Source organism: Choloepus didactylus, chromosome 5 (genome assembly GCF_015220235.1).
Source record: "Choloepus didactylus isolate mChoDid1 chromosome 5, mChoDid1.pri, whole genome shotgun sequence".
Taxonomy (NCBI): domain Eukaryota; kingdom Metazoa; phylum Chordata; class Mammalia; order Pilosa; family Megalonychidae; genus Choloepus; species Choloepus didactylus.
Window position 1 is genome coordinate 135,774,659 of NC_051311.1, and position 25,156 is coordinate 135,799,814.

At 42.1% G+C, this 25,156-nt stretch overlaps 1 protein-coding gene across 2 annotated transcripts in view; it reads left to right on the forward strand.

Moving 5' to 3' along the window:
- Nucleotides 1-575: 575 nt before the first annotated feature.
- The window catches only part of NFE2L3 (nuclear factor, erythroid 2 like 3), a 71,966-nt gene continuing 47,385 nt past the window's right edge, over nucleotides 576-25,156 (forward strand). Inside the window, exons 1-2 of one of the 2 annotated variants that reach the window (XM_037836928.1) lie at nucleotides 594-616; nucleotides 767-1,413. In XM_037836928.1, the coding sequence (XP_037692856.1) occupies nucleotides 865-1,413 (549 nt within the window). In that variant the 5' untranslated portion in view covers nucleotides 594-616; nucleotides 767-864. Of the gene's footprint in view, nucleotides 1,414-25,156 lie in introns of both variants that reach the window. The other variant, XM_037836927.1, reaches the window with a different exon arrangement.

Here is a 25,156-nt window from a genome sequence, read left to right on the forward strand (position 1 = left end):
TGCATTTGCAAGGCCTGATGCTGGGTACTGGGGGAGCACAAAGGTGAACCACACAGGTTCCTGGTCTTCAAGAATTTACAATGAGCCAATCAGATCAACCCTCAACTACGATACAAAGTAGAGTGCTCCAAAGTTCGCAAGGTTAGCAAACGGAGAAACCACTGTAGAGAAAAAGATGGGGAAGAGATTAATTCCAACTGGTGAAAATTCAGAGGGTGAAATTTTGGGGCTCACAACCGGTCTGCAGGGGAGGTGCTAATATTAGTCTCATTTTACAGTGAGGAAACTGAGGCACAGAGTGAGTGACTCGTCCAAGGTCCTGGCTAGTAGGTGCCCCCGGCCTTTCAGCTACGACAGCCTAGCCCAACACCAAGGGGTTGGAAGGGGCCAATTTTGGCCCAGAACATCCTGCTCCCGGAAAGCTTAGCGTTCTCCCCCCCAAATAAAAGTCTTTGCGCTCGGGGAGCTCCGCCCCGAGCGGCTCCTCCCACGGGCGCGGGCCTGGGGCGGCCGTGGGCGTGTTCCCCCGGGCTGCGCCCGCGGCCCTGGGCGGGGTCTGGTGCGGCGTCCGGTTACAAGGCTGCCAGGCTGCGCGGCGGGCGCGCTGGGCGTGCAGGTGGTTCCTCCTCCGCTTCTCCTGGGTTTGGACCACGCCAGGCACGGTGCCGGCCACCAACAGACAGTGCCTTTGTGTCCGGCTCGGGGAGCCGCAACGGCCGCTGCCAGCCTGAGACCATTGTTTCGTTTCTCTTTCTCTTCCGGGCAGGTGCGGGCGGCGCGCGGGCTCTACACGTGCCAAAGCCGGGCACAAGCGACGGACCCCCGGGCGCCGGGTAGGGGGCGTCTCCGGGCGCGCGGCAGGAGATGAAGTACCTGAAGCCGTGGTGGTCGGACGGCGAGGGCCTGCTGCACCTCACCATCCTGCTGAGCTTGGCGGGGCTCCGTGTAGACCTGGACGCCTCTTTGCTGCTCTCGTCGCCCACCCTGCTCCGGGATGAGCTGCTGCTCCTGGGCGGCCCTACCAGCTCCGCCTATGCGCTCAGCCCTTTTCCCGCTTGGGGAGACTGGAGAAGTACGGGCCTGCTGCACCCCAAGGGCCGGGAGCCGGACCCCGCGACACCCCTCGAGGGCCAGCTGCTCCGGGAGGTGCGCGCGCTGGGGGTCCCCTTCATTCCTCGCACCCGGGTGGATGCTTGGCTGGTGTACAGCGTGGCTGCCGGGGCGGCCGACGAGTCCGCCGCCCCTACGGCGGGAGAAGTCGGTGCCAGCGTGGACGGCGGCAGCCAGGCTGCGCCGAGGGGTGGCGAAGACGCCCGTGCGGCTCAGAGAGACCTCTTGGCCTCCGGGGAGGAGGAGAAGGCACCAGCGGAACCGACGGCTGAAGTGCCGGACGCTGGCGGACGCGCGAACCAGGTAACTGGAGCTTGGGAAATGCGCTTTCTCCTTTCACCCTTGGCCCCGGGGTGGTTGTAGGTGACGGTTCGCGGACAACTCTGCTCCTCTCCTTTTCGTGAATACGAACGGAGGCTAAATTAGTGCTGTCTCTATGGTTTTTTGGGGGGAAAGGGGTGAAATCCATTCGTTTGTAGAGAACACCTTTTCTTGTGTTTGACGGCCATCAAAGGTAGTTTGAGGGTAGGGAGGGCGGGGGGAAGCTTTGGTTGTAATTTAATTGTCCACTGTCTTCCTTCTGACTGTATTTCTGCGGAACCCGTGGCCGGACCTGGGGAATACGAAGGAGGCTTTGGCCTCTGGGAGCGTGCACATTTCTCATAAAAACCACATTCCCGGCCTAAGGCAGTGGCACCGGCGCTAATTTAACCCAATTGCAGTTGGTTTTTGCTGCTGCCCTGAATTAACGAGCCGTGGTCAGTGTCCACTCCGAGGCCAGCTGGCAGACCATCCCTCCCTGATTTCACCAACCCCCGAGCCTAATAATCCTCCTCCCACTTGGAGCTTGTGTAACCCCTTACTAACATAAAGAAAACAGGTACCTTAACAGTCACCTGGCGACTAAGTTCCCTTTGATTTATGGACTCAAACCCTTCTGCGGCAGAACTTGCAGCATAACTTCCTTTTGAAACAAAGTTCACCAGGATCTGTTGAAATATCTTGTGCTTCCAATGGCCCATAAGAGACTCACGACACTTACACCATTCCCACAAAACCACCTTATCCAGAGTTCCTTCAAAGGGAACTTCTGAATTTTTTCTTGGTTCAAACCCCAGTGTTAACAATTGTGAACCATCGACAAGGGTAGCTTGGACGTTGTTTTTGTGGTGTGCAGTCTTTTGCAGAATGGAAATTGGGACTAAACTGGTTTGTTTGCTGCTCTTCAGAATTGCCCTGTTTTGTGTAGGCAGTTGCCAGACGAGCTTCTCCACCCTCTCCTGGAGGGTCATTGTGTCGAAGTGCTGGGTGATTCACTGTTACGCTGATCTGATCCCTTCCTCTTCCTGGGAATCTGGACTAAGGAGGAGAGGGTGGGGGTGGGGGTGATGTTTGTTAGTGGGAGTTTTGGTGGGCTCTTGTCTTTTAAGAACAAACTGTGGGAGGCTCTTCCCCGTTCACTGAACCAATCTCAAACCTGATGAGGACCCACCTCTCCTGACTGTTCTGCTCTAATGAGTGGTATTGTGCTGCACCCTTTCCTGATCAGTAAGATGGGGTTGAAACCCAACACCGGATACTGTAGCAGTTACCGGCCCCTCACCCCCAGCTGAATGCTAACTTGGCCTTCAGAGTGCATGGGGACTTGGAGGAGGGGAGGCTATTTGCTCTTAAAGGACTTCCCTCCCAGCATCACCTGATTGACATCTATTTAGACAGTCGTGCTTAGGAAGAAGCTCTGGGGCTGGGCCCAGCCAGATCTCCTTGGAGGCTTACAGTCTGTCTTTCCCAGGGTGAAATTCATGCAGGACCAAACTCCTCCTGGTGTTGCCTTCTCCATCTGGCCTGTGTGGATCTGCTGGAGGGTGTTAATGGCTACCTGGCTGCTGGGATGCCTTGGTTGTCTTCATTCTGGCAGTGATCAGCTGTCAAGCAAGCACCTTACAGTTTTCAAAGACAGTTCACTGTTATTATTTTTAAAGCCTTTTATATCACCCTCATGATCTGAATTCCAGGCTTTCTTGCATCCAGTTTGTACTTTGCAGTCAGCCAGAACTGGGTTTGGGAGCATCACTTACTAAAATGCCCTTGCACAGTTTACTTTAATTCACTCCAAGCCTTAGCCTCTCCTCTATCAAGGGAGAGCATAATGCTTCCCTTGGAGGGGTGTTGTGCAGATTGAAAGGGAAAAGTATGTGTGAAGGGCCAGCACAGTGCCTGATATGTGGTGGGTACAGTTCTCTTCTTTCACCCTCCATCCTCAACCCATCTTCCTTAACCTGTCCCTACTCACTTGATTCCCTCTTGACTTGCTTGTCTAGACTTCTGTCTGTAGCTTGGTTGTTGAAGGGGCAGGGGAATGCTGGAGCCAGATTGCTGGGTTTTGAATCCCAGTTCTGCCACTTAGAGCTCTATGACCTTGGGCAAGTTGCTTAACCTTTCTGTGCCTCATTTTCCTCACCTGAACAATGGGAATAGTCAAGGTGTCTGCTGCCTGGGGTTGATGTGAAAATGAAACCATTCATTCCATGTAAAGGGCTTAGAACTGTGCCTGTCAGGTCTTAAATGCTTAATCAATGTTAAGAACTGTTAACTTCTAAAAGCGAGGGTGCATTGCCCTGAAGGAACCTCATATGTTTTTTGTTTTGTTTTTTTAGACAATTCTGGCCCCTTACATTTGAGTTGTAGGAGGTTCTGGTTTTATGGTATAATTTTCTATAATTTTTATGCACGTGCAAAAATATTTTAGAGTAGGGTATTTTCCAAGTATCAAGAAATTACTCCTTGGGTTTCACTTCTTAGTCGGGCTAATCATGATCTGAAAACAGAATCCAGAATACCCCAGGGCAGACAACACTTCCCTTCCTAACCACAACCACTCACTTAACAACTGGTGAAGCGTGTGTTTTTCAAAGTTAATACCCAGATTAAACAAAGAAGTGAACTTTTTTCCCCCAGAATTGAATGTGTGAAGGTATTTGATGATGAAGTGGCCTCATTCAGGCAGTATCAGTATTTCAGAAAGCTTTTACCACTTTGAAACTAAAAGTGCTCTTTGTGGTCATCCTGATGTGGTTTCATGTCCTGTGACAAGGCCCCACTGCTGGGTGAGAGGTTCGGCAGAACCTCCTAATTTATTGCTCACTGGGATAGCCAATACTTAATTCTAGAAGTAAAGGGAAGAAAAAGACTCTCCTCGATAAGTTAAAATTTTGTTCTTTGAAAATCAAAGATAATCCTTACTGCCTGGACAGTTGGGAATGAAATTTCAGAGACCTGCCTGTTTTTTAATGCACAGCTATGATACAGAAATAGTCTTACTACATATATTGCAGTGCAACAAAGTTTCGTAGTAGGTTTTTCATTTTGCTTAACTAAAGTACTGTGAAAAGATTTGTAATTTTCTTGTGGAAAGCAAATAGCTTAGCAAATAGCCTTCAGTGTTAAAAGCAAAGGCAGATGAGTTTCTGGCAGCAGCTGGTGTGTGTGTAGGATCATTTGCAGCAGGACTTGGTGTGTGCACATGAGGAAATGTGGGGTTTTGCTGGCTTGATGTGCCATACTGGGGGACCTTAGTTCTAACTACCTGTTCCCGGTCAGCCTTTCACCTCGGTTGCAGGGTCACAGAGATATCACCTCTGCAATGCCTCTGGCATCATTCATTTTCTTTCCATCCCTCCTATTTAGCTCAGACAGTGGGAGATCAGACTTGAATCAGAGAGTGCAGGGTGCAGGCCCCATTTCCCAAGCAGGATGGCCTAGTGGTCAGGGGTGCTGGCCCTGAAGTCAGCCTATTGGATGTCACTAACTAACCTTCTGATCTGGGTGTATGCTGTGGGACATACTTAACTTTCTGAGCCTTGGGTCCCTTATCTGTAAAGTGGGAAGGTGAGAGTTCCTTTGGGAATTGTGAAGATTAAATGAGATAATGGGTCAAGTTCAGCAGCAGTGGTACCTGGTAAGCCCTTGGTAATGTTAGCTGCAACAGTTAATTGAGCTGGACCTCTGCAATGCCCCCTCTCCCATTTACTACATCCATTCTGTTGCCAGGTGCAACTTTCCAAAGCACATCTTCGTTCATCTCCACTTTCATTTGGAGAGTTCCCGCTAGTTCCCTTCTACCTACCAATCAGATATTTTGTCACTCAAGGCACCTCCTGTGGCCAGTGTAACCCAAGCCCCACAACCCTCCTTGCTGAGCACATCTCCTACTGATCGTCTAACTGTAGCCTACTTTTCCAGCCAAAACTTTCCCCCTTCTTTTTCCCAAACAACCCTGTGCTTTCCTGCTTCTGTTTCCTCTGCCCAGATGCCTTCCTTTCATTCTTCCCACACCTTTTCCTGTTAAATTCTGAGTTATCCCTACCATCATCTCTTCTGTAAGTCATTTCCTATTCTTTCCTTTGAGCCCCATTGCACTTTGTAACATGTCTTCTCGGGGACTTTGCATCCTCTACTTTGAACTGTGGTCACGTGTTTCTGAGCCTGGAAACTGGGTCTTCACATTAACCTGCAAGTCGCCCCCAGGATAGGGTTATAAGTGTAGGTCAGTTCAACCAGTGTCTTTTGAGTACTTATCATCCATTGCTCCACACTGGATTTGTGGATCCTCAGGGATACCAAGAGCTTGAATGTGTGTGTTGGGGCCTTCAGGCCAGAGTTCACAGATGGGCCAATTAGAAAGTAGGTCAGATCTGAAATCCTGATGGGCCACCTGATCAGTTAATGCCAATTATTTGAGTGGATGGGGGCAGTGGAAAGCAGACTTTCAGGTTTGCATTATAATTAATCAGATGGTGAAACCGGGGATTGCCTAAAGTTATATAGCTAGTGAGTGACTGCCCAATTAGAACAGGTCACTGTTCCTACGCACACCTTCTGCCCACCACAAAACTTCAAAAGTAAAAACAAGCTTCAATTCATGGCGGCCTTATGGGAGGAATAGTTTATTCTCAAAATCTAGTTGTTGAGGATCACATTAATACTCAGAGATACTGCTGGGCTGCAAAAGCTTCCTGAGGCTCGGGTGAGGGTGGGAAGTGGCAGAGAGGCAGGCGGGCAAGATGTGACCTTCAGAAGTTGTTTAGAACAGGGCTTCAATCCCAACTCCATCTCTTCCTAGGCAGCCTCTGAGCCTGTTTCCCATTTGGTGAGAAGAGAACATTCACCTCTTCCTTGCAGATTCTAGCAGGGAACGTCACAGACCGCCTGGCACAGTTCCTGGCATTTATGTTCAACAGATGATTTGCTCTTATTGTTCCTGGACTGGGGTTGAATCTCCAGGAACCCCTTGCCCTCTAGAAGAGATTAGCAAAGACTGCTCGGTCATGCTGGGAAAGAAGCCCATCCCTCCCCAACGGGGGATATCACGTTGGAAGTAGTTGAACGAGATCAGACTGAGGGAGGAACATGCTTGCCACCCTCAAATACTTGAAGAGCTGTTATGTGAAAGAGGCATTGGACCTGTGGAAGAAGCAGACTTCAGGAAGACAAGCTCACCAAACTTCTCAGACTTTTTTTCTCCAGGGGTGGTCCACTGAGGGCATCGAGTCACCCGGAGTGCTGCATTGTTGCAGCTTCTCTGCTCATCCCAGTTGCTGAATGAGAGCCTTTGGTGGGGCCTGAGAGTTTGAATGTTGCCAGGACCCCAAGTGACTCTTGGTGGGGGTGGGGGAGACTTGAAGACCACTGAGTTACACTCCTCTCCCTCCCATCCAGCATCCAGCAGTTCCTGGGTGGAGGGGGTACCTGGCTGAGGATCACTCCTTCTGTGAATTTAAGACCCAGGATAGCTGGAGGACTAGGCCATGGTGGCATGCTTTGGCAGCAGGGCCAGGGCCAGGGCCCTGGTTTACCAGGGTTTTAAAGTTGCAGCCAGATTTCTCTGGCTCCTTTTATTGACATTTCTTCACATATTCTAAAGAACATCTCTTTATGGATGGAGGTAGGGTGGGGAATGAGGAACTAGCTTGCCAAAAAAGCTAATAATAAATGCAGAACTAGTTTGCACATAAATGCAGTATAAAACTTGTGCTTAAGTTCTAGAATAGGCAAAGCTCATTGGCCTGTATATGTTTGAGATTTTCCATAATCAGTTAAAGAAACACATATTTTGAGGGCCAGTTGACCCATCCTGCCTGCTGGAATAATCTAGCCTAAAATAATGAATCTCTCCTGCTCCCCGGTCCCTCAGACTCTGCCTGAGAAGCATCTCTTTTTAAAACCAAGACCTGCAGGTTTCTGTTCCTGGCCTTGGTCCGGGGGTGGTTTGGAACCACTGGTTATTTTTGTGCCTGATCTCTGCTGGCGGGCACTCACATTGAATACTGAATATCAGGCTCTCGTAATTTAGCTTCAGCCACCTGGAGGCTGCCTGCCAGTTTTTTTTTAGCTGCCTCCCCCTTTCCCAGGGACCTTCAGAAGTGAGTTTAGTCTATATTCCACACTTTATTTTGGAAATTTTCAAGCAAATATTAAAAATGGAGAGAACAGAGAAAAGGATAGTGAATGCCCCAGTGCCTACCATCCAGCTTCCACAGTTACCAGTTCATGGCCAATGTGGTTTCATCTGTAACTCCCACACCCCACCCATTATTTTGAAACAAATCCCAGACATATTTCTATGATTCTTGTGCCAGTTCTTTACAGAGACATAGCAAGTAGAAGAAAAAAGCCCAGCTTTTTCCTTTTCTCCCTTTCCACTGCCTTTATCGACTCAGAAAACCTGCAAATATTTCAGTATATATGTCCCTAAAATACAAGGACTCTTTTAAACAAAACCCCAGTGCCATGAGCACTCCTAAAAAAAAATTAACAGTAATTCTTTAAAAGCATCAAATATCCAGATTTTCACCGTTGGTTATTCAAGTCACAATCCAAATAGGATCCACAGTTTGCATTTTATCCAGCTGTTTTTTCTTTTTTTTCAGGATAAAGTGATATTCAAATAGATGGGGACTTCACTTATTTTGTGGAGTCAGCCCGTTTCACCATTACTGCTTTAATCTGTGTAATGCAGTGGAAAGCTAGTGTGTGCAGTGGTTGTAGCAGAAAACAGATTCTCCTTAGACGGCTTAAACGAAGAGACTTGGGTGAAAAGCTTCTTACAGAGGTGTGGACAGAAACCAACAAGGATTGCAAGGTGCCCATAGACTGTCAGTGGGAAGGGGTGGAAAGAGTCTTACCAGTCTGGTGGGAGCTGGAGGAGGTTTCCCGGCAGGGACCGTGTAGCCCCCACAGGTCATGGGGGGATATGGCTGTGGCCCTCGGTGCTGCGCTGAAGCCCCAGGGAGTGGGAAGAGATGCCTGTCCCCAACTTTGCCCACCTCAGTCGCCTGCTCAAGCCTCCCACTGATGCATGCGTCTGGAAGCCAAGCACAGAAAAGGACACGGTGGATCTGGAGAGGCAAACAATGACTGTGGTTAAGAGCTGGCTATGAAATAAAAATGCCTGCAGTCAAATCCTGGTTCTGTCACTGTGCCCAGGCTGCCCTAACAAAGTACCATAGATTAGTTGGTGTAAACAACAGAAATTTATTGTCTTACAGTTCTGGAGGCTAGAAGTCCCAAGTCAAGGAGTCCACATGGGCATGCTTCCTTTTAAAGGGGCGAATCCGTCCCCTATCTCTCTTGGCTTCTGGCAGGTGGCTGGCAGGCCGTGGCCTTCCTTGGCTCGTGGCAGCATAACTCGGTCTCTGCCTCCATCACGTGGCCTCTCGCTCGCTCACTCTCTGCTTCTCTCTTACTGTGTCCAACTTTCCTGTGCATATAAGGACTACAGTCATATTGGATTAATCCAGTTTGGCCTAATCCAGCATGGCCTCATCTTAACTAATAAAGATCCTCTTTCCAGATGGGGTCACATTCATGGGACCAGGGATTTGGACTTGGACGCTTCCTTTTGGGGGACACGGTTCAATCCATAACAGTCCTTACTAGCTGTGGGACTGAAGGCACGTTGCTTAACCTCTCTGTACCTCAGTTTCCTCCTCTGTAAGTGAGCGTGATAGCAGTACCTACCTTAGAGGGAGGTTGCTGAGCAACTTGCATGAGATGATGTATATGGCGTCCAACCCACAGACAGTGCTCAGTAAATGTGGGCCATAATCATTATAAAACACTATTAAAAACCACCCAGGCCAAACAGGACACAGTCTCTCTTTATCTGGCTCCTTGTTTCTCCCTAACCCAATGACACCAGCTTGCCTCCAGCCTGGAGACAGGCCTCAGAACCCTTGGGCCTTCATGCCCTGCCTGTGATGTCACCTTTCTCCCTGGCACCACAGTGTTCTTTGTCTTGGAAGGTTCTTCCAGCCCTAAAGGTCAAAGCAGGTCTCACACCTTCCTCCCCCAGAGGAATAAATGAATGGCCCCAGCTAAGCCTGCTGAACTGTTAACAAAGAATATTTTTCAGGGGCAAACTATCCCTCACATTATTGAGATCCCAGTACAGTGTAATAAGTACTGTACACTTAGAAACCATGTTGCCATTTATCAGGGGTTTTGGAGAGACTGGCTTTTTGCAGAGACTTAGCAAGTAGAAGAGAAAAGCCCAGCTTTGTTCCTTTTTTCCTCCTTCTGACTCTTTTCCTTGACTCAGAAAACATTCATGCCCTATGCCCTACATGGGTACTTTGAGGGCAGGTGCTGCAGGTTTCAGCCCAGTAGGAAAGAAAAGACCCAAATAATTATAATTTTAGATAAAATAGGATAAGCTCCGTAAGAGAGAACCTAGAAGCCACAGGATTTTCGATACAGGAGAACCCAGTTTTGGCTAAGGGGCCCAAACTGTGATGGGTCTGGATCCTAAAACAGGCTGGGATGGATTGCTTCCCTGCAAAGGTGGTGGTATGGGAGAGCCTTGGGCTTTTCTAGCAGGTGCCAGTTCTGTTCAGTCACTGGGGTTTTAGTCATGATTAAGCCCCCAGCTCACAAGTTTATAGTGGCTTCCTATTGCAAGCATGGAAACTTTCTTTATTGGGTCCTTGCTCTGTAAAGGTAAAAATCACTTACACACAAATAAAAAGTAACTTAATGATGGGTTTAACTTACCAACCCTGTAAATGAAGAGCCTGGACCATAAACCTCCAGTAAATGCAACAGTGCCTGTAAGACACAGATTCTCTCTGTATCTCAGCCCCCTGCCATTCGGAAGCACAGAAAGAGAAGAGAGCAAAGAGATGCTAATTACTGCCTATAAAGGGTTGGTTTTCTTGACATTATGATTGAGTTTTTAGTGATTAGTCATTAATTGCAACTTTTCAGAATCCAAAAGGCATAGTCATTAACATTTATACAGCTTTTAAAAGTTTAGGAAGTGCTTTTTCTCAATTAATTCCTTAAAATGTGAATTAGATGATGTTTTCCTCTCATTTCCCAAATGAGGAAACTGAGGGCCAGAGAGGTTTGGCGGCTCACCCAAAGTTACACAACTGATGGGGGAGGTAGAATGGGCCTTTTTGCTTAATCTTCCAGCACTTGAGCCCTCCTAACCAAGACGTTTTTGTGGGGCTTTGCAGATTGCAAATTATGCTAGAAATGGGATGGGGCTTTTTCATTTTCTAAATGTAAATAGTATAATATTGAACCTCCACCCCTCCCTGGCTTGAGATTCTGGTCTCCCCCAGGCTTCTGCAAGATGGAATTGCTGACAAAAGTTGGGTTCTCTGGGAAACAGACTCTGAGACTGAGTTTAGCAAGCAAGATGTTTATAAGGGAGTGTCCTTGGACTTAGCACCTGTAGAATGTGCTAAGTGAAGCTGTGATGGTGGAGATGGCAGGCCTTAATACCCTAGCCTCATCAGTCTAGGGTGAGGGCACTCTGGGGAAGGTGTAGCCTTTGGTCTCAGCAGCTGAGGCATTCTCTCCCAGCAGTTGACCACAAGTCCTTCCTTGAAGGGGATCTGGGTTGAACACTAATCTGGGAAAAGTTATTCTTTTCATTCATTACTGTTTTAGGATGCATGCTCCTATTGGTTTCATATTAGATTCTCTGGGACCTGAATGAATAAATGAAGGACTATCTTAGAAGATAGGCATTGAATACCTAAGGTTGTGCAAGTTAAAGTATTTCTCTTTCCTAGGCCCACTGGACTTCAGGTAACACTTTTAACTCTGCCATTGAGATTCTTGATAATACGCAAGTGCCTTCTCTTTTCCTTGGTGGCCTCATAGGTAGACTTGACTGTACGGGGTAGTCCTGGTTTATGCCTGTTGTCCCAGCTTAATTGTTAATAGCACCCTCTTACCCTCTCAAGAAATGTACTGGTTTGGCCACTTATTCATAGACTCTTGAATTATTAGAGCTGGAAAGGGCCCTCTCAGAAAAGCAGGTCCCGTACACAGAATTGACTTGCCCCAGGTCTTACTTTCTGCCTTTCCGACCTCTTTACCTGGCTCAAGAGGAGGAGGAAATACCTGTAGGCAACAAAAACACAAATTCCTATTCGACCATGACTTTCCTGCCTTTGGCTCCGTTAGCTCCTTGCACCTCCATCTCTATGAGTACTCAAGCTTTCTCTCTGTCCCCTGCCTCAGTCTGGAGCCCTGCCTCCACCATCTACGTAGTCACCCATTTCATATATACATTGATTCCCCGGGATTGTACACTGCTAATGAGCTGCAATTTTAGCATTTAATCAGCAAATGTTAAGAAACAAACCAACGCTGGGTAGATGGGTGGGTGGAGAGATGGATGCTCAAGTACCACTGATGACAACATTAAGTTAGAACAGCCTTTATGTAGGGTGCTTTGCAATATCCATGAAAGAAGTGAAAAAGTTAACAAAACAGTTTCCTCAAGCAAATAAAACAAAAAAATCTCCTGTATAAACAGAAGTCAAGAAGAACTGACCTTCCAAGAAAGAATGAGGAATTCTGATGTAACATAATTATTTTTCCAAGGCCAACATGAAAATGACACCCAGATCCATAAAAACACATTGAAGAAAACAACGAATCACTCCCACATGAAAATTCATGCACATTGTTAAATGAAATATCAGCAAGGTGTACAAAGAATACAGATGCAGAAAACATTTTTTAAATGTTTGCATTCATTTTCTGTTGCTACATAACAAATTCTCCCGTCATTTAAACATCTGTTATCCCACAGTATCTGAGGGTCAGAAGTTCTGGAGCATCTTAGCTGGGTGGTTTTCTTTCAGGGTCTCATGAGGTTGAAATCAAGACTTTGGCTGGGGTTGCAGTCGTCTGAAGGCTTGGTCGGGACTGAAGGATCTGCTTCCAAGAGGAATCACTCATATGGCTGATGGGCCTTTCCTTGCCTTGTGGGCCTCCGTTCAGCTGCTTGACTCTCCTTACAACATGAGAGTTGGCTTTCATCAGAGAGAGTGTGCACGGAGGAAGCCACAATGCTTTTTATCACTGAGTTTCTCAAGTCACACTATGCTGTCACTTCTACCATATTCTCCAAAAGCAAGTCATTATGTCTAGCACCCCTTAAGGGGAGGGGAATTGGCTGTTCCCCTCTTGGAGACAGGAGTGTCAAATAATTTGTGGATATATTTTAAAGCCGCTTTAATGTTCAATATCCTTTTCTACTTTTTAAATACATCCCTCTTATATTTAAAAATTAGAATAGATGGATATTCCATCTACCAACTCAAATATATTCTTGCATCCATCTTTTTACTCCTTATCTAGAAATAAAGGCTTTATTCTTCTTTTAAAATCATTCCTTGCCTTGGGGACTTTGGAGTTGCCTTCTGAAAGACCTTGCTTTGCAGTTATCCTCTCTCCTGAATCATCCCATACAAACATGTATTGGTACTTCTTATCTTAAAAACAAAGCAAAAAACACTGTGCAGACACATTTCTCCACTCACTTTCTTAACCAAAATTCTTGAAAGAATTGTCTGTACCCAGTTTCCAATTTGTCAACTCCCATTTACTCTTCAGCACGGTACCAGTTGGCTTCTACTGGAAAACTGCTCATTTGGAGGTCACAATAGCTTCCTTGTTGCCAAATCCAGTGGATGCTTTTCTCTCTTATCTGGTGCAGCCTACAAGCAGTATTCAACACAATCAACCACTCCCTTCTTTTTGGAAAACCCTTGGATTCTGAACTATACTGTCCCTGGCTTCCTCCCTGACCCCATCTCTTGTACCTCACCGCCTGTCCTCTTTGGTCTGTTTTGCCGTCTTCTCTACCTGGCTTCTTAATACTGCATTTCCTTGGACTCTGTCTGCCTTCTTGCTGGGGTGCTCATCAGTTCCCATGGATTTTTAAAAATTTATACTTCCAGCACAGATTCCAGATTCTCATCTCTACCAGTGTACTCGATATTTCTACTTGACTTTTCACATCTCAAATTTAACATAACCCAAAAATAGAAAAACTCTTGATGTTTTTCTTTTAAACTGTTCTCACAACTAGCCACTAAGTTATTCAAACCAGAAATCTAGCAGTCATTCTTAAGAATTGCTTCTTTTTCCTGTCTTCCTCCTTTCCAGTCCATGAACAAGCCCAGTCCATTTTTTCCCCTAAAATATATCATGCATTCTGTGTCTTACTGCCACAGTCACCTCCACACTCTTGGATCCCTGTGGAGACTAGATGAGAGGAGTGTGTAAAAAGGATCTTACCCTACTATCAATCAGTGAGAAAAAAAACCAACACCCCAATAGAAAAATGTGCAATGGGCGGGAACAAACAGTTCACAGAAAAGGAAATGCAAAAATGGCTCAAAGCCCCACCTCTGATACCCCTGGTTAGTCTTTCTAGGCTGGTTGACCTGCACTAAGACGGATTGTGGCTAGCCCTACCCTGAGTCATCTCTTTTGCATGAACTGTAAGGTGTGGTCTGGGTTCCACCTTGAATAATAAAAGACAGTGCTATCACAGAAAATTCCACAGATTTTGCTGGTATCTTCCCGGACAAAGACCTGACAAGTTCTTGTCAGTTGGGTATTACCATTATTATTTAACATTATTATGGAAGCCTAGTCAAAGCAATTAGACAAGAAAGTGAAATATGAAATTAAGATGTTGGAAAAGAAGACAGAAAATAAGTATTAAAGCAATTGACATGACTGTATGCTTTGGGGGAAAAGTAAGGACAAGTAATTAACAGAAAATTTAATGGGAAAAAAAAAGCTCTTTGGGACAACCAATTTTGCTATGTAGGGATTTTTGGGGTAACTTTTTATTTAGATATAATTTCAAACTTACAAAAATGTTGCAAGAATTGTGCAGACATCCTTTACCCAGAATTACCACTTACATACATTTGCCCCCTTTGATTTATCTTTGTCTGTATTTAAAGCTATATTATCTCTCTGTATATACATATATAATTTCTTTTGTTCTGAAACATTTAAGAGTGTTCTGTGATCCCCAGATACTTGAATGTGACTTCCTATGAGCAGGGATTTTCTTTTCTGTAACTAGTTATCAAAATGAGGGAATTTTAACATTAATTTAAGACTTATCTAGTACCCTATCCATATCCTGTCCATTGTCCTTTGTTAGCTATTTTTTCTTCCTAAATCAGCATCTAATGGTAGTTAGTTCTCAAGCATCTTTAGTCACCTAATCTGGAAGAGTTACTCAGCCTTGGTATTTTTTTTTCCTTACATAATTCAATTTAATAAGAAACGTCATATAAACAATCAAGATTTTTTAACTGGGGGAGGATAAAGGGATGAAAACAAGGATGTCCGCATTTCTTAAGATTTAGGTTGATTCTGAATCTGAAATAGAAAATGATCAATGAGCATAAAACTATCCAGTTAGTTCTAAAGATACACTGATTTTCTATGGAAAATCTAGTCTAATCAATCAGATTGCCCTGCTAGATACTGTAGTAGACTTTTTTTTAATGAGGCTTTTCTCTCTCTCAAGACCTATGAATCATTTTTTACTCCTCCCTCATTCTAGCCTCTCAAATCCATTTTCCCTGCAGCCACCATAAATGATCTTCATAAAATGCAAATCTGTATATGTATCATATGTCACTCCCTTGCTAAAAACCCTTAAATGGCACCCCATTGGTGCAAGGACAAAGTTCTAACACCCCCCAGATTTTTTATTTTGAGCCCATATTTTCTTTTTATTGAGATACATTCAGATACCAAACAGTCCATCCAAGGTGTACAATCAGTGGCTTTTAGTATAATCACAGAGTTGTGCATTCTTCATCACAATCAATTTTAGAACATTTTTATTATTCCAAAAAGAAAAACCCCATACCCCACAGCAGTCACCTCAGTCCCTCTATTCCCCAGCCCTATATAACCGTTAATCTAATTCTGTCTCTATAGATTTATTTATATTTAAAGAATACTAAAATATATCTGTTAACTATAGTGCATAGTTTGCATTAGGAGTTTTTCCCATATATCACCCTAATATTAACACCTTGTACTTGTGACATACATTTGTTATAGTTCATGAAAGAACATTCATGTATTTGTGCTATTCACCACAGTCCGTCGTCCTCCACAGGGTTTACTGTGTATACAGTCCCATGCTTTATTCTCTAGCTTTCCGTCTAGTGATATACATGACCTGAAACTTTCATCACATCACACGTTCCAGCTCTGTACCCTCTCTCTATGTCCAAACATTTACAATCAACCTAAATAGAAATTCTGCTCAACTTAAGCATCAGCTCCCCATTCTCCTACCTCCATTCTATCTCCTGGCAACCATATTCTAAAATCCAACTCTAAGAGTTTGCTTATTCTAATTATTTCATATAATTGAGATCATACACTATTTTCCTTTTGAGTGTGGCTTATTTCACTTAACATAATGTCCCCCAGGTTCATCCACATTGTTGCATGCATCAGGACTTCATCCCTTCTTATGCTGAACAATATTCCTTTGTATGTGTGTACCACATCTTGCTTATCAGTTGATGGACACTTGGGTTGCTTGTTCTTTTGACAGTTGCGAATAATGCCTGTGAACTTTGGTGTGCAAATGCCTGCATCCCTGCTTTCAGTTCTTCTGGGTAGACACCCAGTGGGATTGCCGGATCATATGGCAATTCTATACTTAGCCTCCTGAGGACTTACCACACTGTCTTCCATGGCAGCTGTACCATTTTAAACTCCCACCAGCAGTGAATAAATGTTCCTTTATCTCCACATCCTTTCCAACACTTGTAGCTTTCTTTTTTTTTAATGCATTTTTATTGATATAGCCACACACCATACAATCCATCCAAAGTATACCATCAGTGGCTCCCAGTATCATCACATGAATTGTGAAGCCATCACCACAATCAATTTTAGATCATTTTCATTACTCCAAAACAAACAAACAAAAAATTTAATATAAAATAAAAATATTAAAAAAAACCCCACAAAATATCCCATACCCCTTATCTCCCCATATTAACCCCTAGTATTGGGGTGGTACATTTGTTACTGTTGATGAGAGAATATTAATTGTAGTCCACAGTTTGCAATAGGTACATTTTCTCCCAAATACCCCTCTATTATTAACTCTTTGTAACAGTGCCATACATTTGTTCTAGTTAATAAGAGAACTTTTTAATTTCACTGTTAATCACACTTGTCTGCCAGAAGCTTCGCTGGTGTTAGACATTTCTATGTTTTCACCTCTGCCTTTCCTTCTAGTGACACACATGACCTCTAAACTACCACTTTCAACTACATTCACTCACAATTCAGCACTATTAATTATTTTCACAATAATGTGCTGCTGTCACTGCTATCCATTTTCAAACATCTAAGTTCAACCTAGTTAAACATTCTGTACTTATTAAGCGACCACTCCCCATTCTCTAGCCTCATTCTATCCCTTGGTATAACCTATAGTCTATATTTTATGTCAATGAGTATACATATTATAATTAGTTCATATTAGTGAGATCATACATTATTTGTCCTTTTGTGTCTGACTTATTTCACTCAACATAGTGTCCTCAAGGTTCATCCATGTTGTCACATGCTTCAGAACTTCATTCATTCTTACTGCTAAATAATAGGCCATCGGATATATATATATACTACATTTTGTCCATTCACACAGTTGATGGACTCTTGGATAGTTTCCATCTTTTAGCAATTGTGAATAGTGCCACTATGAACATTGGTGTGCAAGTGTCTGCTCACATCCTTGCTTTCAGATCTTCTGGGTATATACCATGTAGGGGAATTGCCAGATCATAAGGCAACATTATACTTCACTTTCTGAGGAACCACCAGACTGTCTTCCACAGTGGCTGTACCATTTCACATTCCCACCAGCAGTGAATAAGTGTTCCTGTTTTTCCACATCCTCTCCAACACTCATGGTTTCCTGTTTGTTTAATAATGCCCATTCTAGTAGGTGTGAGGTGATATCTCATTGTGGTTTTGATTTGCATTTCCCTAATAGCAGTGGTCTTGAGCATCTTTTTATGTCCTTTTTGGCCATTTGTATTTCCTCTTTGGAAAAATATCTATTCAAGCCTTTTGCCCATTTTTCAATTGGGTTATTTGTCTTTTTATTGTTGAATTATAGGATTTCTTTATATATTCTGGATATTAAACCTTTGCCAGATATGTGGTTTCCAAGTATTTTCTCCCATTGAATAGGCAACTTTTCAGTTTCTTGACAAAGTCCTTTGAAGCACAGCAGTTTTTAATTTTGAGGCAGTCTCATTTATCTATTTTTTCTTTTGTTGCTTGTGCTTTGGGTATAATGTCTAAGAAACCATTGCCTACCATGAATCTTGTAAATGCTTCCCTACATTTTATTCTGGGAGTATTTATGGTCCTGGTTCTTATATTTAAGTCTTTGATCCATTTTGAGTAAATTTTTTTATTAGGTGTGAGGTAGGGGTCCTCTTTAATTCTCTTGGATATGGATAGCCCATTCTCCCAGCACCCTTTAATGAGCCACTGTTTTCTCCCAGTTGAGTGCACTTGGTAGCCTTGTCAAGTATCACTTGGCCATGGATGTGGGAGTCTATTTCTGAACTCTCAATTCAATTCCATTGGTCAGTATATCTGTCATGCCAGTATCGTACTGTTTTGACACTGTAGCTTTGTAATTTGCTTTAAAGTCAGGAACTGAGCCATCCTCCAACCTTGTTCTTCTTTTCAAGATGTTTTGGCTATTTGGGGCCCATTAGCCTTCCAAATAAAAATTTTTTAAAATATTTTTATTGTGGTTTTATTGAGATATATTCACACACCATACAAACCATCCAAAGTATCAATCACTGGCATACAGTATCATCAAATAAATTTGAAATGATTGGCTTTTCCATTTCTGCAAAGAAGGCTATGGAATTTTGATTGGGATTGTGTTGAATTTGTAATTTGTTTTGGGTAGAACTGACATCTTAACAATGTTTAGTCTTCCATCCATGAACGCAGAATGTCCTCCCATTTATTTAGATCTTCTTGATTTCCTTAAGCACTGTTTTGTAGTTTTCTGTGTACAATTCCTTTACATCCTTGGTTAAATTTATTCTAGATATTTTTTTAGTTGCTATTATAGTGGAATTTTTTTCTTGATTTCCTCCTTGGATTGCTCGTAACTAGCCTATAGAAACACTACTGAATTTGGGGGTGTTGGTCTTGTATCTCCGCCACTTTGCTGAACTCATTAGTTCTAGTAACCTAGTTGTAGATTTTTGGGGGCTTTCTATTCTGTATATAGGATTATGTCATCTGCAAATAGTGAAAATTTGTCTTCTTCTTTTCCAATTTGGATGCCTTTTATTTCTTTTTCTTGCTTAACTGCTTTTGCTAGAACTTCTACAACAATATTGAATAACAGTGGTGACAGTGGGCATCCCTGTCTTGTTCCAGATCTTAGAGGGAAAGCTTTCAGTCTCTTACCATTGAGTACAATGTTTGCTGTGAGTTTTTCATATATATTCTTTTTCATGTTGAGGAAGTTTCCTTTTATTACTATCTTTTGAATTTTTTTATCAAAAAAGGATGCTGGATTTTGTCAGATACCTTTTCTGTGTCATTTGAAATGATCATGTGGTTTTTCCCTTTTGATTTGTTAATGTGGTGAATTACCTTAGTTGATTTTCTTATGCTGAACCACCCTTGGATACCTGGGATAAAACCCACTTGGTAATGGCATATAATTCTTTTTAATGTGCAGTTGGATTTGATTTGCAAGTATTTTCTTGAGAATTTTTGCATCTATTTGCATTAGAGAAATTGGTCTGTAATTTTCTTTTCTTGTAGTATCTTTGTCTTTGGTATTAGGGTAATGTTGGCTTCATAGAATGAGTGAGGTAGTGTTCCCTCCTCTTCAGTTTTTTGGAGGATTTCAGCAAGATTGGTAATAATTCTTCTTGGAGTGATTGGTAGAATTCACCTGTGAAGCCATCTGGTCCTCAGCTTTTCTTTTTTGGGAGCTTTTTGATAGCTGATTCAATCTCATTACTTGTAATTGGTATGTGGAGGTCTTATGTTTCTCCTAGAGTTGGTGTAGGTTGTTCATTTGTTTCTAGGAACTTGTCCATTTCATCTAAGTTTTCTAATTTGTTGGCATACGATTGTTCATAGTATCTTCTTATGATCCTCTTTATTTCTGTGGGGTCAGTAGTGAGGTCCTCCTCATTTCTGATTTTATTTATTTTCATCTTCTTTCTTTTTTTTATTTGTCAGACTAGTTAAAGTTCTGTCTATTTTATTGCTTTTCTCAAAGAACCAAGTTTTGGTTTTGTTAATGCTCTCTGTTTTTTTTATTCTCTATTTCATTTATTTTTGCTCTAATCTTTGTTATATCTTTCCTTCTGCTTGCTTTGGATTAGTTTGCTGTTCTTACTCTATTTCCACCTGGGATACAGTTAGGTCTTTGATTTTAGCTCTTTCTTCTTTTTTAATCTATGCATTTAGGGCTGTAAATGTTCCTCTCAGCACTACCTTTGCTGCATCCCGTAAGTTTTTTTGTGTGTTTTTTTAATAGTCATTTCATTGGGATATATTCACATACCACGCAGTCATACAAAACAAATTGTGCATTCGATTGTTCACAGTACCATTACATAGTTGTACATTCATCACCTAAATCAATCCCTGACACCTTCATTAGCACACAATAACAAGAATAATAATTAAACTGAAAAAGAGCAATTAAAGTAAAAAAGAATACTGGGTGCTTTTGTCTGTCTGTTTGTTTGTTTGTTTCCTTCCCCTATTTTTCTTCTCATCCATCCATAAACTAGACAAAGGGGAGTGTGGTCCTTATGGCTTTCCCAATCCCATTGTCACCCCTCATAAGCTACATTTTTATACAATTGTCTTCGAGATTCATGGGTTCTGGGTTGTAGTTTGATAGTTTCAAGTATCCACCACCAGCTACCCCAATTCATTAGAACTTAGAAAGGGTTGTCTGTATTGCACATAAGAGTGCCCACTAGAGTGACCTCTCGGCTTGTTTTGGAATCTCTCTGCCACTGAAGCTTATTTCCTTTCATTTCCCCCTTTTGGTCAAGAAGATGTTCTCCATCCCACGATGCCGGGACTGCATTCCTCCCCGGGAGTCATATTCCCTGTTGCCAGGGAAATTCATTCCCCTGGGTGTCTGATCCCATGTAGTGGGGAGGGCAGTGACTTCACGTTTCAAGTTGGCTTAGCCAGAGGGAGAGGGCCACATCTGAGCAACAAAGAGGCATTCAGGAGGAGGCTTTTAGGCACAATTATAGGGAGTCCTAGCCTCTCCTTTGCAGCAACAGTCTTCCCAAGGGCAAATCCTGTGGTAGAGGGCTCAACCCATCAAACCACCAGTCCCCTATGTCTGTGAGCACATTAGCAACCATCAAGGTGGGGAAGCCCAATACCCCTGCATTCTTCACCAGCTCCTCCAGGGGGCTCTGCATAGTTTTTTCCTTGGGTTTTTTTTTTTTTTTAACTTTTTTTTTTAAATCAACTGTATAAAAAATTTAAAAAATTAAAAAAAACATACAATAAAAGAACATTTCAGAGAGACCATAACAAGGGAGTAAGAAAAAGACAACTAACCTAAAATAACTCCGTTACTTCCAACATGTTCCTACTCTACCCCAAGAAAGTAACCTAATATAGCAACATTTCTGTAAACTTGTCCCTACTATACTCATCATAAGTTAACAGACCATAGTCATTCCTGGGCATTCCCAGAATGTTAAATTTACCCACAATAGCTTATCTGTTCTTATTGGATTATCTTTCCCCCTTCCTTAATTGCTCTCTATCGCTAGTTCCCCTACATTCTACATTATAAACGATTTGTTTTACATTTTTCAAAGTTCACATTAGTGATAGCATATAATATTTCTCTTTTTGTGCCTAGCTTATTTCTCTCAGTATCATGTCTTCAAAGTTCATCCATGTTGTCATATTTTTCATGACATCGTTCCTACTTATTGCTGTGTAGTATTCCATACTGTGTAATACCACATTTTATTTATCCACTCATCTGTTGAAGAGCATTTGGGTTGTTTCCGTCTCTCAGCAATTGTGAATAATGCTGCTATGAACATTGGCGTGCAGATATCTGTTCGTGTCACTGCTTTCCGATCTTCCAGGTATATACCGAGAAGTGCAATCGCTGGATCAAAGGGTAACTCTGTATCTAGTTTTCTAAAGAACTGCCAGACTGACTTCCAGAGTGTCTGAACCATTATACAGTCCCACCAACAATGAATAAGAGTTCCAATTTCTCCACATCCCCTACAGCATTTGTAGTTTCCTGTTTGTTTAATGGCAGCCATTCTAATTGGTGTGAGATGGTATCTCATTGTGGTCTTAATTTGCATCTCTCTAATAGCTAGTGAAGCTGAACATTTTTTGATGTGTTTCTTGGCTATTTGCATTTCCTCTTCAGAGAACTGTCTTTTCATATCTTTTGCCCATTTTATAATTGGGTTGTCTGTACTATTGTCATTGAGTTGTAGGGTTTCTTTATATATGCAAGATATCAGTCTTTTGTCAGATACATGGTTTCCAAAAATTTTTTCCCATTGAGTTGGCTGCCTCTTTACCTTTTTGACAAATTCCTTTGAGGTACAGAAACTTCTAAGCTTGAGGAATTCCCATTTATCTGTTTTTTCCTTTGTTGCTTGTGCTTTGGGTGTAAAGTCTAGGAAGTGGCCGCCTAATACAAGGTCTTGAAGATGTTTTCCTACATTATCTTCTAGGAGTTTTATGGTACTTTCTTTTATATTGAGATCTTTGATCCATTTTGAGTTAATTTTTGTGTAGGGTGTGAGGTAGGGGCCCTCTTTCATTCTTTTGGATATGGGTTTCCAACTCTCCCAGCCCCATTTGTTGAAAAGACCATTATGACCCAGTTCGGTGACTTTGGGGGCCTTATCAAAGTTCACTTGCCCATAGATCTGGGGGTCTATCTCTGAATTCTAAATTCAACTCCATTGATCAATATGTCTATCTTTGTGCCAGTACCATGCTGTTTTGACAACTGTGGCTTTATAATAAGCTTCAAAGTCAGGGAGTGTAAGTCCTCCCACTTCGTTTTTCTTTTTTAGAGTGTCTTTAGCAATTTGAGGTATCTTCCCTTTCCAAATAAATTTGATTACTAGCTTTTCCAAGTCTGCAAAGTAGGTTGTTGGAATTCTGATTAGGATTGCATTGAATCTGTAGATGAGTTTGGGTAGAAATGGCATCTTAATGACATTTAGCCTTCCTATCCATGAACATGGAATATTTGTCCATCTTTTAAGGTCCCCTTCTATTTCTTTTAGTAGAGTTATGTAGTTTTCTTTGTATAGGTCTTTTACATCTTTGGTTAAGTTTATTCCTAGGTACTTGATTTTTTTAGTTGCTATTGAAAATGGTATCTTTTTCTTGAGTGTGTCTTCAGTTTGTTCATTTCTAGCATACAGAAACATTACTGACTTATGTGCATTAATCTTGTATCCCGCTACTTTGCTAAATTTGTTTATTAGCTCTAGTAGCTGTATCGTCGATTTCTTAGGGTTTTCTAGATATAAGATCATATCGTCTGCAAACAATGACAGTTTTACTTCTTCTTTTCCAATTTGGATGCCTTTTATTTCTTTGTCTTGCCGGATTGCCCTGGCTAGCACTTCCAGCACAATGTTGAATAACAGTGGTGACAGCGGGCATCCTTGTCTTGTTCCTGATCTTAGAGGGAAGGCTTTCAGTCTCTCACCATTGAGTACTATGCTGGCTGTGGGTTTTTCATATATGCTCTTTATCATTTTGAGGAAGTTTCCTTCAATTCCTACCTTTTGAAGTGTTTTTATCAAAAAGGGATGTTGGATTTTGTCGAATGCTTTTTCAGCATCTATTGAGATGATCGTTTGATTTTTCCCTTTTGATTTGTTAATGTGTTGTAATTCATTGATTTTCTTATGTTGAACCATCCTTGCATGCCTGGAATGAAGCCCACTTGGTCATGGTGTATGATTTTTTTAATGTGTCTTTGCATTCAATTTGCAAGTATTTTGTTGAGGATTTTTGCATCTATAGTCATTAGGGAGATTGGCCAGTAGTTTTCCTTTTTTGTAGCATCTTTGCCTGGTTTTGGTATTAGATTGATGTTAGCTTCATAAAATGAGTTAGGTAGTGTTCCATTTTCTTCGATGTTTTGAAAGAGTTTAAGTAAGATTGGTGTCAGTTCTTTTTGGAAGGTTTGGTAGAATTCCCCTGTGAAGCCATCTGGCCCTGGGCATTTATTTGTGGGAAGATTTTTGATGACTGATTGGATCTCTTTGCTTGTGATGGGTTGGTTGAGGTCTTCTGTTTCTTCTCTGGTCAGTCTAGGTTGTTCATATGTTTCCAGGAAATTGTCCATTTCCTGTGCATTATCCAGTTTGAGTTGTTCATAGTATCCTCTTAAAATTTTTTTAATTTCTTCAGGATCTGCAGTAGTGTCACCTTTCTCATTCATTATTTTGCTTATATGGGTCTTCTCTCTTTTTGATTTTGTCAGTCTAGCTAGGGGCTTGTCAATCTTGTTGATCTTCTCAAAGAACCAACTTTTGGTGTTATTTATCCTCTCTATTGTTTTTTTGTTCTCTATGTCATTTATTTCTGCTTTAATCCTTGTTATTTCTTCTGCTTGGTTTAGGATTGGTTTGCTGTTCATTTTCTAGCTTCTTCAGTTGATCCATTAGTTTTTTGATTTTGGCTCTTTCTTCCTTTTTAATGCATTTAGTGCTATAAATTTCCCCCTCAGTACCGCTTTTGCGGCATCCCATAGGTTTTGGTATGTTGTGTTCTCATTTTCATTCATCTCTATATATTTAGCAATATCTCTTGCTATTTCTTCTTTAACCCACTGATTGTTTAGGAGTGTGTTGTTTAACCTCCAGGTATTTGTGAATTTTCTAAGTCTCTGATGGTTATTGACTTCTAATTGTATTCCATTGTGGTCAGAGAATGTGCTTTGAATAATTTCAGTCTTTTTAAATTTATTGAGCCTTGTTTTATGTCCCGGCATATGATCTATTCTGGAGAAAGTTCCATGAGTACTAGAGAAGAATGTGTATCCTGGTGATTTGGGATGTAATGTTCTATATATGTCTGTTAAATCCAATTCATTTATCAGATTGTTTAGGTTTTCAGTTTCCTTATTGGTCTTCTGTCTGGTTGATCTATCTATAGGAGAGAGTGATGTGTTGAAGTCTCCCACAATTATTGTGGAAACATCAATTGCTTCCTTTACTTTTGCCAGTGTTTCTCATGTATTTTGTGGCACCTTGATTGGGTGCATAAACATTTATGATTGTTATTTCTTCTCGTTGAATTGCCCCTTTTATTAGTTTGTAGTGGCCTTCTTTGTCTCTCATAACATCCTTGCATTTGAAGTCTATTTTATCTGAGATTAATATTGCTACAGCTGCTTTCTTTTGGCTGTAGCTTGCATGAAATATTTTTTTCCATCCTTTCACTTTCAATTTCTTTGTGTCCCTGTGTCTGAGATGAGTCTCTTGTACACAACATATTGATGGTTCATTTTTTTTGATCCATTCTGCGAATCTATATCTTTTAATTGGGAAGTTTAATCTATTTACATTCAACATTATAACCGTGAAGGCATTTCTTGAATCAGCCATCTTATCCTTTGGTT